This window comes from Choloepus didactylus, chromosome 14, assembly GCF_015220235.1.
Source record: "Choloepus didactylus isolate mChoDid1 chromosome 14, mChoDid1.pri, whole genome shotgun sequence".
Lineage (NCBI taxonomy): Eukaryota > Metazoa > Chordata > Mammalia > Pilosa > Megalonychidae > Choloepus > Choloepus didactylus.
The window spans coordinates 93714506-93732045 of record NC_051320.1 but is presented as its reverse complement, the minus strand read 5'-3'; the positions used below and the strand labels follow the sequence as shown (position 1 = coordinate 93732045).

The 17540-nt window shown below is 47.9% G+C and overlaps 1 protein-coding gene across 3 annotated transcripts in view; it reads left to right on the top strand.

Annotated features, from left to right (window-relative positions):
• COL22A1 (collagen type XXII alpha 1 chain) overlaps positions 1-17540 on the top strand; it is a 299863-nt gene that overhangs the window by 99234 nt on the left and 183089 nt on the right. For all 3 annotated transcript variants that reach the window (XM_037803432.1, XM_037803433.1, XM_037803431.1), the window contains exons 11-12: positions 2673-2735; positions 7517-7555. In XM_037803432.1, coding sequence (XP_037659360.1) covers positions 2673-2735; positions 7517-7555 — 102 coding nt within the window. The remainder of the gene's footprint in view (positions 1-2672; positions 2736-7516; positions 7556-17540) is intronic.

Sequence of the window (17540 nt, the reverse complement as noted above, 5' to 3'; positions counted from 1 at the left end):
CTCTTTAATTGCACCAAATCTTGTGCTCCCTTGTGGGGTCCTCCATCCTCAGGCATGGGGCAGCCTCCTTCCTTTCCATCCTCCCCCAGTGTTATCGTCTTTGCAGATTAGAAGGCGCCATCTTCTCTCATCATGGTTCAGGTCTCAGAAAACCGAGACTCAGACTGATATCCCGAGTCACCCATGGCCACACAGAGGTCCCGTGGAAGAGGTCGTTGTTAGTAGATGGCCATTCACTGGTCTGGGGTTTGAAAGAGGGGCTGAGTGTGGTGATGGAAACACCTGGGGACCCCTGCTCTTACTTCCCTGCTCTTTCTCCTTCCTTCCTCCCCTTTCCCCAAGTATAATCCCTGCACTGTGCTCCCTTCCGCTTTCCTCCCTTTCACTCTCTGTCTCCCTCCCCTTCTCTCCCCCTTCCTTTCTCTCCCACCTTCCCTCCCCCTTTCTCTCTTTCCTACATTTCCTGGTTTTTCTTTCATTTAGCCTATGAATTTTGAGCATCTGCTAAGGGCCAGACATGGAGGCCAAAGTTGGGATTTCAGGATGGTTAAGACACATCCATTGTAAGCTTGGTGGTACATCAAAGCTGTGTGCAAACATTTCTTTTTTTGCCCACTTTCTCATCTTTCCTTACCCTCCACTGGCCGCCAGTGATATGGGTGCCCCTGCTGGGTGCCGGGCTCCAGGCTGGGGGCTCTCCTCTGTAATAGCCAACAAGCACCACAGGGGACAAGGGCTTGGCCCATGGTGGGTGAACAAACTCTTGATAAATGAACGATACCCAATCTTTACCTCAACCCTGCGTGAGAGCTGGCATTGGTCCCATTTTACAGATGAGGGAAACGGAGGGCCAAGGACGACAAAAGGACTTGCTTAAGAATTTCTTTCTTTGGTGCACCTTACGAGCTCATTCTACCCCTTGCTATGTCCTCTTCCTTGCCATCTCTCCTCCTTGTTCCTCCTCTTCTCTCTTTCTTCTTTCTCTTCTCCCTCCAGGATTCCTGCCTCTTTCATCTTGTTCCTTCTTCTCTTGCCCTTCTCTCCTCTGCCCCCATTCTGCTAGGGTGGGAACCACGGACACACCTGCCGCACACATGCACACACATACACATATAAATGCACATGCACACATACCTGCATGCACAAGTGTGCACCATGCACGTGCACCCACATGTACATGCACACACGTATGCATGCAGCCATGAGTGCACCACATGCACGCACATGCACACACACACACCACTTCTCAGCTCCCCTCCCCTGACGGTCTCCCTCCAGGTGCTGATGGAAACTGCTCCCAGGGGTCCAGGTATCAGGTGGTCTTTGCAAGAAGGGGAGCAAGGGCTCCTGCCTCGTCAAGTGCTCCCTGGGTTGTAGCCTCACAGCTCTCAGCTGCCAGACAAAAGAAAAGGGCAAAGATTCCCAGGGCTCTTTGGACCTGTAAGTGGAGCTGTTACATAAGGACAGTGCGGGCGGCAGAGCCCCAGTCCCGCCCTTGGAGAGACAAGACAGGTGGAAGGAGAGGACTGCCAGGGCCGGGATGTTGGGGTGGCCGCCAGTGGTCCTGCTGGCTCCCCATGGCCGGGTTGCGATCCTGGTCCGAGGGTCTCACCCAACCGGTACTGGTGGTCCAGACATTCTGTAAACTCCCGGGGCCCATGGGGTGCCAATGTCCCTGGTGAAGGAGGTCACATCGAGGCTCCTTGCCCGATGTCCCCGGGAGCTGGGGTCCGTTCCATATGCAGGAACCTGAAGAGCAGAGCACCCAACGGGGGAAGACAGAGCCACAAGGAGAGGAGGGGGCTGTCCTGTGCCCGGCACCAGGGTGGAGGACGCCAGGACCCAGGCTCTGCGGGGTCGGTGGGGGTCAGGCTTCGGGCCCCTGAGCTGGCCCAGTGGGGTAATTAGGAGTTTTCCAGGTCAAAGATGGCAGGGGGAAGGCGTTACAGGCAGAGGCAAAGCAGCTTTATGTTCTTCTCAGAGGGTAACATCTGGGGCAGGCAGGGGGAGAGTGAGAGTCCAGGCCAAGCAGAAGGAAACTAGAAGATGTGGAATGGAGACACCTGCTTCCTGCACCCACGCCTGTCTCGGGGTGGCCCACAGGCTGCAGGACCTTCCCGGAGGAGGCCTGGGTTCTAGGTGGGGGCTGCCACCCACCCCCGCCGGGACTTGGCAGATCCTTCCCATCCCTGCCTGCCCTCCCCCTCTCCACGGATGATCGTGGGTGTGGGCTTGTTATGCAAATGGCGTGATCAGGAGACCCTGCTGCTCCCTGAGAATCTTCAGAGCATCTTCCTGCCCTTTGTCCTGTGTGTGCTCACGATGGGCAACCCCTTTGCAGAGTGAGGCCCCGAGAGGGTGACTGAAGTCCTGGCCAAGGGCAGAGGCTGGGTTTGACCCCAGGGCTTCTCACTCCCACTGGCTCAGTGGCTGGGCCCTCCCCAGGGACAAGCTTGGGATGCCGTCATTCACTCGCTTTATAAAATGTCCTCAGTTTCCGCAGTTGATATGTTGAGGGTGGGAAGCGTGGCCCCATCATGTGGGTAAAGGGCTGTGGTTAACAAGGACTGAATCAGCTGCTTGCAGGGAAGTGGGGCGAGGTGGGCTGGGGGCAGGAGCCCATCAGAGGGGAGCCCCTAACCTGATGCATGTCTCTGGTTTCCATCCCTTAGGGAGACACGGGAGCCACCGGGCAGGTGGGAGCTCCTGGACCCAAGGGAGAGAAGGGCGACACGGTGAGTGACCACCGCCACGCATGCGTGAACCCCTGCCTAGATGAGCCACATGGCTGGCACGAAACACCCAAGGCTTTCCTGGGAGCCTGGAAGTCAGCCGGTGTGGGCTGGACACCCACTGGACACCCTCGGAACAAAGCCCAGTCTGCCCCATGGGCATGAGACCCTGCAGGACGTGGCCCACCGGCCTCTCCAGCCTCATCCCACTCCACACCCCCTAGAATTCAGGGTCCTAAACTGGTCACAGTGTGATTTCCCAGACTGGCCAGTTAGTCACGCCGCTGCTCACCGCAGCCACTACACGTCTTTCCTCTGCCGGCAATAGTTTTCTCTTTGCCCGTCCCCTGTGTGCACTTTGCCACTCTTTTGTGCACGGCTCATGTTTCCTCATCAATCAAACTCGACGGGTATCAGACTCTCTGAGACCTGTTTCTGATCCCCATGCCTGGGACAGATACCACCTCTGTGCTCCCACGTCCTCCGGGACTCTGCAGCCCCAGCGTCTGCTTTGTCCGTCTGCCTGTCTGCTTCCTGTACCAAGACAGTGACCCCGATGACTTAGTGTGTGGTTTGTCATGGCATCCCCGAACCCTGGCCTGGTGTGAACTGCATTCGTCAGTGCTTCAGTTGATGAGTGAATGGAACCGATGGTGGGTCAAGAATGAATTATAGGGATGAGCAGAACAAGGCTCAGAGAGGGGCCTCGGGAGAGATGGCTGGTGCTAGCCCTGGCCCCACCAGGCACCTCACCATTCTGTCCTCAGTTCCCCATCTGTACAATGGGCGTGAGAGAAAGAACCTGTCCTGTAGGTTATGAGGATTCAGTGAGTTAATTCCTGTAGCTGGTTTAGAATCCTGCCAGGAGCACAGTGAATGCTGCTATTGCTGTTGTCATTTGCCGGCACAGTGGAAGCACCAGGCCCCTGCTCCCACACAGCACCATATTGTACCAATAGCAGGAGTTTTGTGTCAGATGGGCCCCAGTAAATGGCCTTGGCTGCAGCTGTTATTAGCTGTGTAACTTTGGGCAGGTCTCTTAACCTCTCTGAGAGCCTCAGTGACCCCATTAGCAAAATGAGGAAATCAACAACTACTGCATCTATAAAATGCCTGGCCCATGGTAGATGGTCACTGGGTGAAAGTTGCTATTTTTTTCTAATTATAATTAGTGCCTTCCGGGTGCTCAGTGCTGAAAGGGAAACCCCAGGTGACAAGACAAAGCCTCTTGCCTAAAAGGATTAGCCTGGGAAATGCAATTCACTTAATAGGTCACCTTTGTTATCAACCCCATTGTCATTATTGTAGCTATACCATCTGCTCTTTTTAGCAGGTGCTTGGGGCTTCCTGTAGCGTCTCTCATTTGCTCCTTATAAAAACCCTTAAGATAGTTTCATCACTTCCAGTGGGAATGACACTGAATATTCAGAATGCAATTGATTATGATCATGGAAGCTAAATGTGGTAGAGGCAGGATTTGAACCTTTGTCTGTTTTAGTCTTAGTCCTGTGCTCACTTTGTGGTACCATACCTCTTATCCCTGCTGTGCGTACCTACATCCTATGTATAGGTGGGATGCACCTGCTGTGTGCAAAGTAACATGGAAATAAGAAGAGCTGCACCTACCCTGTGTCATGCTTTAGAGATTTCAAGTACATTTAACCCTCATATCAAGTTGGTGAAGTGGGACCTAGAAACAGGCTCAGCATACAAGTGAGCAAACTGAAGTGCAGAGAGGTATTGAAATTCATCTACAGGAACTCATGTGCCATGAAGTAGGTGTAGGAAATGCTACACCTCTTCTCCTTCCTTTCTTCCATATCTGGGATAAGGCACAGTCTGTGAGTTCAGAGGAAGGGAGCTCAGTGAGGGCTGCTAGAGTCAGGGACGGGAGACTACCTGGACATGGCAGCATCTGTCATGGACATATAGAAAGCAACTAGTTAAATGCCAGATTTAAAAAACCCAACTATACCAATAATAACATTAAATGTGAATGGATTAAACAACCCAAACAAAAGGCAGAGATTTTCACACTGGAAAAATAAAAAGATCCAACTTTATGCTGTGTTATGAGAGAAACACTTTAGATTCAAAGATACAGATGGGTTGAAAGTAAAAGGTTGGAATAAAATATGCCATGCAAATAGCAAGCATAAGAAAATTGACATGGCTATATTAATATTAGACAAAACAGACTTTCAAAAAATTATTAGGGACAGAGGGATATGTTACAATGATAAAAAGGTCAATAATTCAGAAAGATATAACTGTAAACTTGTGTTCACCTAACAACAGAGCCCCAGAAGACATGAAGCAGAAACTGACAGAATTTAAGGGAGATATAATGATTTAATAATGATAGTTAGAGATTTCAATATCCTGGTTTTGACAATGGATAGAAAAAATTAGGAAACTAAGCAGAAGATCAACTGGGAAATAGAAGACTTCAACAACACCCCAAACCAACTAGACCTAGCGCTTTTATAGAATACTCCAATCAACAACAGCAGAATATGTGTTCTCAAGTGCACATGGAACAGTCTTCATTATATGTCATATGTTAGGCTTAAAACAAGACTCAGTCAATTCAAAAGGGTTTCAATCATAGAAAGTATTTTCTCCAACCACAAGGAATGAAATTAGAAATCAAAAACAAAAGGAAATTTGGAAAATTCACAGATATGTGGCAATTAAACAACTCTTAAATAACCAAAGGGTCAAAGAAAAAACCACCAGAGAAATTTGACATTTATTGAGGTGAATGAAAAAGAAGACACTAAACATACCAAAAAGCATTGGCTTCAGGTAATGCAGTGCTCTGAGGGAAATTCATAGCTATAAACTCTTACATAAATCTCAGAATAATCAGAACAAAGGAAATCACAGAGATTAGTGTGAAAATAAATGAAAGAGTAGAAAACAATAGAGAAAAATCAATGGAAAAACAGTTGGTTATTTGGAAAGATCAACAAAATTGACAAACCTTTATATAGACTGACTGAGAGAAAAAATAGGACTCAAGTTACTAAAATCAGGAATGAAACATTACTATGGAACTTAGAGGAATAAAAAAAATATGTAAGAGAATATTATGAACAAATTGATCTACAGATTCAGTGCAATCTCAGTCAAAATTCCGGGTGGCTTCTTTGCAGAAACTGACAAGCTGGTCCTAAAAATCACATTGAAATTCTAGGAACCCAGAATAGCCAAAATAGGTCATGAAAGGAAGAAAAGATTTGGAAGATTCATACTTCCTGATTTTAAGACTTATGCAAAGTTCAGTAGTCTAGATAGGACGGTACTAGTTACTAGCACAAATGGTGCAGACCCAGCTGGATATATACATGCAAAAGAAAAAAATTGGACCCCTACCTTCTACTGTTGACAAAAAAACAGCTCAAAATGGATCAAAGACCTAAATGGAAGAGCTAAAGTCACAAAACTTTAGAAAAAAGACATAGGAGCAAGTCTTTAAGACTTTGGATTAAGAAATGTTTTTTTTTTAAGATATTATACCAGAAGCACGAGTGACAAAAAATAGATAAATTGGACTTCATCAAAATTGAAATCTTTGGTGCCACAAAGAACATCATCAAGAAAGTGAAATGTCAATCCACATAAGGAGAGAAACTATTTGCAAATCACGCATCTGTTAAGGGCCTTGTATCTAGAATATATAAGGAACTCTTAAAGCTTAGTAACAAAAATAGCCCAATTTAAAAGTGGGCAAAGGATCTGAATAGACATTTGTCCAAAGAAGGTATACAAATGGGTGCTAGGCACATGAAACGATGCTCAGCATCATTAGTAATTAGGGAAATGCACATCAAAACCACAATGAGATACAACTTGACATTGCTGGGATGACCATAATACAACAGGCAGATAATAGCAAGTATTGGAGGGGAAGTATAGAAGCTGGAACCCTCATACATAAACTGTCTGTGGGATTGTAAAGTGGTACAGCTGCTTTGGAGAACAGTCTGGCAGTTCCTCGAAAGGTTAAGTAAGCACAGAGTTCCCATACGATCCAGCAGTTCTACTTCTCTCTCCACCCAAGAGAAATGAAAACACATGTCCACATGAAACCTCATAGAACAATGTCATGGAACTATTCACAGTTGCCAAAAGGTGGAATCAACCCAAATGTCCATCAATTGACGAATGGATAAATAAAACTTTATATCCATAAAATTGAGTATTATTCAGCAGTGAAAAAGAATGAAATACTGATACATGCTACAATATGGATGAACCTTGAAATCATTAGACTAAGTGAAAGAAGCCGGTCACAAAGGACCACATACTTTTCGATTCCATTTATGTGAAATATCCAATTGGGACATCTATAGAGATAGAAAGTAGATGACTGCCTGGGACTGGGCATGGGAAGAATGGGAAATGACTGCTAATGGGTTCAGGGTTTGTCTCAGCGTGTTGAAAAGGTTCTAAAATTGACTCTAGTGATGTTTGCACAATGCTCTGAATAATAATTAAAAAAAACCTATTGAGTTGTAAAGTCTTAATTGATGAATTGGATGATATGTGAATTCTATGTCCATAAAGCTGCTACAGAAAAAAAAGAGGAGTACCTAGAAATATGGAGCTGTGGGAAGAATCAAATGAGATTATGTTCATGGCAGCCCATACACAATAAAAAATGGCAGAGGAGATGGGAGATGTCCAGTGATTTCAGATCCAGGGTTTGGCTGGCATGCCTGGTGTTGTCCAAGGAAATGCTGTTTTCAGCCTTTACTTTCTGCTTTCTTTTTTTCTAGGGCAGAGGACCTTTCGTCCAAGTAGAAAAGGGTGAAAAGGTGAGCACACCCCCTCCCCTTTGTCACAGTCCCCAGAAGGCTGTGGACCTGGCTGGCAGCTGGGCAGAAAGACCTGGGTAGGGAGATGCTGCCTGGCAAGACGGGGGTCTCCTGGGGCCTGAGCTCGGCAGGAAATGATGGGAAAGGGTGGCCGTGAGAATCGGGGAGCAGGGCCCCTCATATGTTAGGGCACGGAGGAAATATTCTGATGGAAAAGTTGGCATTTGATCTACTCCCGAGAAGTGCAGCTTTTCAGACAGAGCCTCCCTGGCAGCGCGAAGAGCGTGGGCCCAGCAGTGGGGAGAGGAAGGAGTGTTTGGAAAGTGGGTGTCTGCCATACTGGGAGCAGAGGGTATTTGATGGCTGTCACTGGGAGGGGGAGAGGGAGCTGGGGAAGGTGTTCGGGGGCCAAAAGCCAGGACATTGAATATCAGAGCACGTTTGGGCTTCGTTTCACAGGAGTGAGAAGCCGTTGAACAGTCAGCACATGGTAGACGTGCTGAGAAGGTTCTTTCTGCAGATTGTTCAAAGAGCAGGTGCAGTTAGAAAGGGGTGAGACTAGAGGGATTGAGGGAACGGGCAGGAGTTTGAAGGGGAGCTAATGAGGTGGAAGCTGGGGTGGCACCTCCCAGACAGGAGTGGAGGAGGCCGGGTACCATGCTCCCCAACTACGGGGGTGCCCCTTCTTTTACCTTCATCATGGCATGTTCAGTACGGACAGATCCTGGGAAATACGGCATTCCTTCTGAGGAGGAAGGCCCTCTCAAGGTGTCGGGCTGTAAAGAGAAAGAAAAAACAGAAAGTCACTAAGAATTCCATTTTCATTCACTCCAGCTATTACAAAACCTACCCTATTTCCCAGGAGAGGCAACCGCTGGGCTGCAACAAAAGCACATTTACCATGGAAGGTGGCTGGGAGGAGTAAAGGAGTAAAGGAGAAAACGCACGCTATGGGTTCAGCACAGAGCTTGGCACAGAAAGCACTTAACAGCTGGTGACTTGGATGTCCTTGTTACTCTGTCACCACCACTTTCACTGCTGTTATGGTGGTGACAACGATGACAACACACAGCTCCTTTGGGGTCTGGTTTAGAGCGATCTGGAGTGGTCGGGGATGGTCCCGGGTGGCCGGGAGAGGGCCCTGACCTCCAGGTGCCCCGCCCTGGCCTCCCGTCTTCAGTCGTGAGGAAGTTAACGAGCCCAGTGTGGACGTCCGCCTGAGGTTTCCTTTCGGTGGGCGGCTGAGTCAGTCTGGGGGTTCCAGGGATGGGGTCTGCAGAATCGACTGGGCCTTTAACCACAGGGATAGAAACGTATTTTGAGACCACAGAAACCAGGCCGAAGTGTCGCGTGCCCGGTGAGCTTCCTTTCGGGGTGTCCCGAGGGCCCCCTGCTCCGGGGACCCCCGCAGAGCCGCGGCCTCGCCGCCTCTTCCTGGGCCCGCAGCGCCCTCTAGTGCCCCGAAGCAGAGCGTCCGCTCCAGGTTATGGAAAGACCAGGTTTGGGGCTGGGCAGAGCACGTCTGCTGGCTGGGTGAGCTCAGTGAGGATCCCTGGGCACTCTCCAGCCAACCTGGTGCTCACAAATGAAAATTAGACAGCCTTGTAACGTAGAGACACCTATGTGACATGATGCAAATGATATAGTCCAATCTGGAGCTGGACACACTTACACGTCCAGACGTGTGTACAGTGAAAGCAACTATTGCATTCAGGTTGGGGAGTTGTAAAAATACATCTTGTTAATTGCTCTGAATGGTGCGATCACATTAGTACAACTGTAAGATATTAAGGCTCAGATGAACCTCTTAATCTTAACACAAAGGGAGTCCTTTTATATGTAGTATATTCTGAATTGCTTATGAATGAAATAAGGAAAGTGATAGGATTTTGGAAGGAAGAGAGCTGACTGGCCGAAGTCATGCTTTCTGAATCCTTCCGTGGCTGAGAGCCAGGCTTTGGAACCTGATACTGCCTCTGTGGAGCTGTGTAGCCTTGGAGAAGTTAGTACACTTCTCTGTCCCAGTTTCCCCCTCTGTACAGCGAGTATAACAACAACACTATGCTCTCATAAGGCTGACATGAAAGAGAGGTGAGTTTATCCATGCAAAGAGCTTAGTGTGGCACCTGGTAAATACTAGGACTTCAGAAAGTGCTACTGAGGACCAAGCCCATGTCCTTCTGGATTTAGGAGTCCCTGGGGGTGACTGGTCAATGTAGGCCAGTTAGCTAAGCTGTTCCAGACAGAATAGGCTCAGTGCTTTTGTTTGGAGATGGGGGGGGACAGATGCTCTCTTTCTCCCCCTGGGTCTGTGGCTGTAGTGACGAGACTTTGGAGATTCCTGCAACCATTTTACTACCATGAAATGAGCCTGTTTGAGTAGCATCAAAATGACTCTCGGAAGGGGCCTGGCCTTGTAAGTGACGTGGCTGAGTGGAGTCACCAGTCAGTCCAGATACTTTTCCTGGCTGGGTTTGTTTCCTTTTTGAGTGGCAGCTGCCGTTATTGCAAATTAAGGTTGGGTTGGGGTAGAAGGAGGACTTTCAGGCAGGGACTGGCCTTAACAAGTCATGAAAGTAGGACCCTGCTAAGTCCTGAAGAGACCCAGTTTCCCTGGAGTGGAAAGTGATGAGGACATGGCAGGCAGAAGGCTTTATGGGCTCTGAACAAGTCTGGGTTATACCTTATGGAGGGTGGGAAGCCCTGGAGACCCAGACGGAGTTAAATTGGGGCAAAGTGATCCATTAAGTCACATTGGGTCAACAAAGTACTCAGCATTTGGTAGAGGGAAAAAAAACACAGCAACAACAGAAAAGTCCTTCCTTAAGCATTTTCACAGAAATCCATATGGCAATAAATAAAACTTCATATGGATTTTGTGCTCAGTTTTCACAGTGTGGTGTGCAAATAAAAATAAAAATAAATCAGGAAGCAAATAAAAGAAACTCAGCTGAATTTTATTGGGCTCGTTGACTCAGCGGCAGATAGAATTTTGGGTCACACAAGCATCAGTTCATTGTCTTTATGTTTTCTTCCATTTATACTGGGACCATGAAACTGGCAGTAGTGAGCCTGGGGAGAGAGGCAGCTGAGCCAGACAAATAGCCGAAGTTGTTCCATCACCTCCCCGGGATGCCACCTTCTGCCGGCTTTGACTGAGTGTTCCGAATAGGAGGCCAGAGACGTGTAACATGAGGCCACATGTTCTGAAATCACTTAGCAGAATCTTCGCGTGGTTCTCCATCATGAAGTTATGTGAATGTGGAACTAATTTAACAACCAAAGAAAGAAAACCCAGTACTGTCAGGATGAAGTGAATGGGATTGTTGGAAATCCAGGTTCATAGCAGGCAGCTGAGGCAACTTGGTTTCCAGGCCTGAGAAAAGTTAGGGTTGGCACCCATTTATTCCAAAGCTGGTCCGCACGGAGGCTGCTGCTTGCTTGTCCTTTGATTTGGGCATCAAAATGCCTCTTTGACATTGAACAGAGTAGGCTCTTTCCACCGTGGTGTGCTCCAAGAAGCAGTCAGCCCTTCAGGAAGGCTAGCCGGCTTCAGGGGTGTTGGGGACCCACCTGCACCAAAGAGAACCTCCTGGGATGAGTCAGGGAGGCTGGAATTCCTCAGCTCTGAATCTTCCTTCTGCTTAAATACACGGACCTGCTTGTAACATGAGAGTGCACGTGAGGGCGCTTTTGGTATTAAAATCCCCCGTTGCCGTGCCATTTCCCCCTGGAGTCATCTCAGGCAGCTCACTCCATGTTGCTTGGGGGATAGAGTCCAGTGTGTTGGGATGTTTCCCACCGGCTGTGATGTGGCCCCCAGGACTCCTTTCCCAGTATGTGTCTCCTGCTCTTTCTGGGTTCATCTTTCCCACTCCTCCCCTTATCAGGTCCTTCATTCCCCTCTACCTTTTCAAGTCCTGGAGGTGCTTCCATCCATCCAGTGGTCTTTGGTGTGCCCAGCTGAGAGTCAGACCATTCCACTCGCATTGTCCCCTTTACTTCTCAACAATTACAGGTGGAAGATGAGGCATTCTCATCCCCATTTCTTGGAAAAGCCCACCCAGACATAGAGAAAAACTCAACACGTCATGTTTTCATTCCAAGAGGCTGTAGGAGAAGGACAAAATAGTTCATAATAAGCACTGGCTTTTTGAGCAATTGAGCAAAATCATAACAATCACCTGTTTGGGGCAGGTGCTGTGATAGGGGACTGGGGAGGGAGTGAAATGAGAAACCTGAACTTCAGAGTATGATTAACTTAATGTGAGGTTTAAAGAGGAGAAGGGATAAAGTTGTGCACAGGTAAATCTGAGAACCTAGACTTGATCCTGCAGACTATGGGAAGTCATCCAAGTGTTCCAGCAGGACTGTGCTTTGGAAAAGTCATTCTGACCTCTGTGGCTCCTAGGGCAGGGTTGGTGGCTAGAAGTGATGTCCCTGCTCCAGTGGGCGCTTGGGACCAGCTCCTCATCCCAGATGCCTCCCAGATCTGGTCTCGCCATGATGCCTCTCTGACCCCAACATGACAGATGTAGCTTGGGCCATCCACACTGTGAAAGAATGAGTACTTCCCTCCTAAGCTAGGTTCTTTGGTGTCTCTTCAAGGCAGGCTCTATTTGAATTGTGTGACAAGAAGATTTCTTGGAGGTAGAAATGGACTGCAGTGGAGAATGAAGAGGGGACTCTGCTACATACGGATTTCCCTCTTAGTGATCTCTTCCAGAGCTGGGGCCAGAAAAGGTCTCCAGAAACCACAAAGTGCTTGTACACATGAGGGTTTCTGGTAGAGGGGAAATGCATGGCATAGTTACAGATGACAGACCCATGTTTATTTCACTGACTTTCCAAAAGCATTGGATGGTGGCATTAGCAATAGATGATCATGCAGAATTCATTGGCTAGCCCTTGGTGGTTTCATCTGGAATGGCATAGTGACTTGGTCTCAAGAGAAGTTGCCATGCAATGGAAAGAATCATGGCGTCAGCCTTTTACAGAGATCTTAATATGTACCAGGCTCTCAGTTTATGAGCATCTGCCTCCTACAGTCCATTTGAGGAAGCTGGAGCATGCCCAGGTCACACAGCTGGTGAGTAGGTGGGGCTGAGCTGGGATCTCTCACCTCAGATACCCCACTCCCAGCCACTGCACTGGCCATTGTGGGTTCCCTGTCCTTCGCCTGAAAGCAATATGCACATTAGGGAATTCTTGACTCTCAAAATATGGCGATCAACTTCTCCTTTATGTAATGACTGTAGAGCCTCTGAGACAGAAGATATAAATCATATGTGTGTACTTGTATGTGTGAACCTCTAAGATCTATTTATGCTGTTTACCTCTAGCCCTGTGTCCCTTTCTCTGTGCCATGGCTGGTTTAATCAGCTCCCCCATCTTCTATTCTTAGCCTGTGCATTAATGTGCATTATTCATGGTTATCAAGTTGGATAGCTGTGGTTGAATGCCTTCTATTTTTACAATAATTAAAGGGTTTAGGGGAAAGCAAGTTTAGCTGCTTTGGTGCCCTCAAATAGCCTTGTCAGATGGGGGTAAAGAGCTGAGAGAACAAAGGTGCTGCCGGCCCTGTCCCTGGTGCTGAAGGATGTGCAGGAGAAGTTTTGTGTTCACTTTTCCTCCCAGCTCCGTCTCACACTCAGACGCTTGCCAAGTCCAATGGAGCAGTCACAGGACCAAGGGCTTCATAAGGGAGGGGAGAGAGCATGTGTGGGAAGGATGATTGCTGGACTGCTGGCCTGTGGAATGGGGGAGCTTAGGGGCACGAACTCTAGAGACCAGCTCTCAGCCTGGCCACTCAGTAGCCATGTGACGCTGGGTCAGTTTCTTAGCCCCTGTGACCTTTGCTTTCCTAATCCACAAATTGGTGTTTATAATAGTACTTGCCTCAGAAGGCTGCTGCAAAGATTAAACGAGCTAATGGAAATAAATGACTGATATTTAGGAAAAGTACTTATAAGTGTGAGCTGTAATTACCATTACACCAGCATCGTGTTCCGGTTTTTATACACCAGATGACGTCTCTGCGTCCTCAGCTTCAATGAGCTCTTATCCCCAGAGGCAGATGACAGCTGCAAAATGTCAGAGCTCTCCCACCTCCCACTCAGGAGGACTTCTGTAACTCCCTGATCTTCAGGAAGCCTGGAACATGTTATTAGAAAACCTGTTCCAGGTGAGCTGACATAGGGGTAGGGGACATCCTTTCCTTTCTTCAAATTATCTAAAATAATTCACTGAACATCTAAGAACAATGATAGTACCTGGTGTTCACAACACTTACTGCTTGCCAAGAATTATACACATGCTGTTTGAGTTCAAGCTTTGAGGAAGATTTTGTTGTGCCTTGTTTTACAGGCTTAGTAACAGTGTGTCTAGGTACAAGTGACATTCACTCTCTAAGTGGCAGAGTCAGGACTTGAACTTGGTGTTTCTGACTCTGCAACATGCATTTATCAGCACCAAGCAGTTGGTCTCAAACCTTAGGGTGCATCACAATAACCTGGAGGACATTTAAACCACACTCACCTACACATCTACCCAATGGGCGAAGAATACTTTGGATACTAAGGTAGATCCTCTGGCAATAGAACAATCTCTTTGTGATCAATGAAAAATGAGCCCAGATGTTAATTAACCAAAAGAGCAGAGGACATACCAGTTGTCTTCTTTTCCTTGTTTCTTGTTTGATGAATTAATGGTACAATCTCTGGGCCTCTAGGTGCTAAGTGGGTGTGGGTGGGTGGGTAATTTCCTCCAGATGTGAACCCTCCCGGGGGACTCCAAATGGGATCATGGAGGCTGTGTGTGCATGTGGGGTGGGGGCAGGGGCTGATTGTGAGTGACAGCTGCAGTGTGAACTAGGCTTGGACTTCTTTGAGTGTTACTTTCTGAAAGGTGTTTCAAATGCATTGCTTTTTTCATCCTTTTGATGCCCCCACAGATAATTTCCTTTCAACAGGAAGTTTGGATGGTCTATCCCAAATGACAGTCCCTGATTTTGTTCAGATTTCCCATATATGAAACATTTCCCCAAGCGTTGTCTCAAGGCATTCAGATGGAGGTTATTTTTGCTCTTTGCAGCACCCATTTTACAGGGGATGGAGCTGAGCCCCAGAGGGAGTTAACTTGCTCAGCTCAGTTAAGGCATGACGGGGGCTTCCTGGGAATCTGGACCTTCTCCGTCCATTCTGGAGCCCTTCTTTCCTTCCTCCCTCTGTCCTTCCCTTTCCTTCCTCCCTCCCCTCCCTCTCTTTCTTCCTCTTTCTTTTGTTCATTCTTCCTCCTGTCCTCCCATCCATTTTTTCTGTTCTTTCTTCTTCTCTTATATATACACACCCTATTTGGGATCTATAGCTGCACATTCCCTTGGAATGTGTTTCTCTGCCTCGCCTCACCAATTCCGGGTGCCCTCCGGTCTCCTCCCGCCTCCTTTTGTGGACTCACCCTGTGGGTTCTGGGAGGGGTGTTTTAATTCTCCATATAATACAAACCACTAGCATTTTAGTAATAGTTTATAGTCTACAGATTATGTCCACATTCATCTCTCATCTGGCAGCAGTGTCAACTATATTTTACAGATAATGAAACTGAGTCTCAGAGAGGTCAAGTGACTTTCCCAGGGAGGTAGGAGTGAGCAGCCTTGGGCTCTAACTTTCTCTCTTCAGAGCCGCTGAAGGTGGCTGATGGTGAGTCCAGGTGGTCAGTGAGGGGAGTTTCCAGCGGCTCCGGGTATTCTCTAGAGGAATATTAAGATTGGGTGACACTTAAGCACAAAATATCTAGGTCAGGTTTACTTTTCTGAGGACACAATTTTAACGAGGGCAGCAACCCATCTAATAAAATTCCTGGATCTCATGCTGACTTGAGAATGGAAATTTCTCAGAATGGGTCTCTGTACAGTCTTGGCTAGTTATCCTAACCATGTAAAATAAGATGCAAAAAGAGATGGCCTTGGGAGTTGTTACCTCCTTTGGCTCAGAAAATAGTCAACCCTAAAGAAGCTGCTTCCCCTCAGTTCCTTAGACTGTATAGCATAGCCCAACCCCCAAAACAAAGCAGAAGAGGCTGATTCTATTTCACAGTTGTCTGAAACCAGTTTGGCCCATTGTCTGTTCCCTTGGGAAGCACAAGTCCTGAAGCTTGGCTTCCCTGCCCCATTTACAGGTGAGGACTCAGACTCGGAGCATTTCACCAACCTGGCCCAGGACACCAGTGCTAGGTGATGGGGGAGGCAGTGGAGGCATGTCTGGTTGGCTCTGGAGGCCATTACCTTTCCATGACACTGTGGCGTTCACTTTATTTCTTGGGGGCTTCCCATCCTCAAGACTAATTGCCCCTCCATAAGCCCACAGGGCTTGAGAACTCATTGAAGTGCTCTGAGCAGTTGCAGGATACCTTGCTCAGACATGCACTGAAGATCTGGGGTGGCGAAGTCTTGCTTCTCCAGCTCCCAGAGCTCCGGTCTTGTGGATGAGAGTGATTCTCACAGATAGAGGTTTGTTCCTCTATTTGGAAAGAACCAACAAGGCAAGAAAAGTGATAACTGTGAAAAAAGGCAAAGGTTCTAGAACTTTCCAGAGTTCTGTCTGCCATTGTCTCTGTTCTCATCCCTGGCTCCCTTTATTCGATGGTCCAGGTTTTCCAATGTCCTGTGCCCCCTACCCCCTGCACACCTGAGGTAGGAGCCCATCGAGACGTCCCTTCTCCTGCCGTCAGCTGCAGGAGCCAGAGGACAGACGGGTCTCTCCAGGGCATGCCGTCTCAAGTGGGTAGCCAACACTTTGGGCCAGCTCCAAGTTGTCCCAATCAGCCAATTCCCGAGGGAAACACCATCTAGGGCACTTCCTCCCGTGAAGTCTTATCCTTTGCTGGTGCTCCCCCTTTCGTAAAATAACCAGTGCTGACGGGGCTGGGGCCTGGCGTTAGTGGTGCACCCACCCTTTGCTTGGGTCACTGCCTGGTGGAGGGGAGGGTGCAGGCGGGGGCTTGGAGACAGCCAGGGCCTCTGGGGAGCTGAGGCCCACTCCATTCTTGACCTCCAGTGTCCTGCCTGATGCAGTTTCCGTGTTCTGTGGGGGAGTTAAAGGAACTTCAATTTTACCCCAGAAAGTCAGAATCTCCCTGGGACATGGACCTGGCTGAGGCTGGGGAGGGAGAATGAGCCCTGGAGAGGAAGCCTTGGGCTGGGTGCTTGGGCTGGAACTTCCCCAAACTGTTCTCTCGGCTTCGTCCACTGCTGGGCGGCCACAAGAAAGCCACGTGCTCTCTCTGTGCCCCAGTGGGCATGCATGGAAAGTGAGGGGAAAAAATACATGGAAGAATTTTCAAGTGTATAGAAATGCTGGTGAGTGTTGTGAAGAGGCCTGAAGTCTCACTGTTCTACTTACAAACATGATGATTTTGGGCAGATTATTTAATCTCTTTGTTCAGTATCAATAGCTACAAGATGGAGATGAGAATCGCATCTACTTTCTAGAATTATTGTGGGGATGGGTTAAATGCAATGTTGGATATAAGGTACTCAGTGCCTGGCACATTGTAAATATGCAGTAAATGTTAATTATCAGCAGAAGCTTCTTTAATATTACTATTTATTCTGCCATTATCAGCACAAATGATTGCAGTGCTTATTTGTGTTTACTTAGAGCTTGATACTTCAGAAATCACTTCCAAAAATCTCTGGAGGATAAGTTGCTAAACGCCAAATGGGGAGGTGGAGCAGAGGATCCCCTCCTTTTTGCTTATGTTAAATGGAGGCTGAGAAGCTACCTGCTACTGCAGCAGCCCACTTGTTTCCAGTAAGGATGACAATACTTTGAGCCTCCAAAACACCGGAGAGTGACCCCACTTATTCCAGAAAACAGCTGCTGCAGCAAACCCTCTGCCCCTAACATTGGACAATCTTTCTTCTGAAATGTCCCCAAACTGCTCACTTGTCCCCTTGCAGCTAAACACGGACTGCCAGATGGACCCC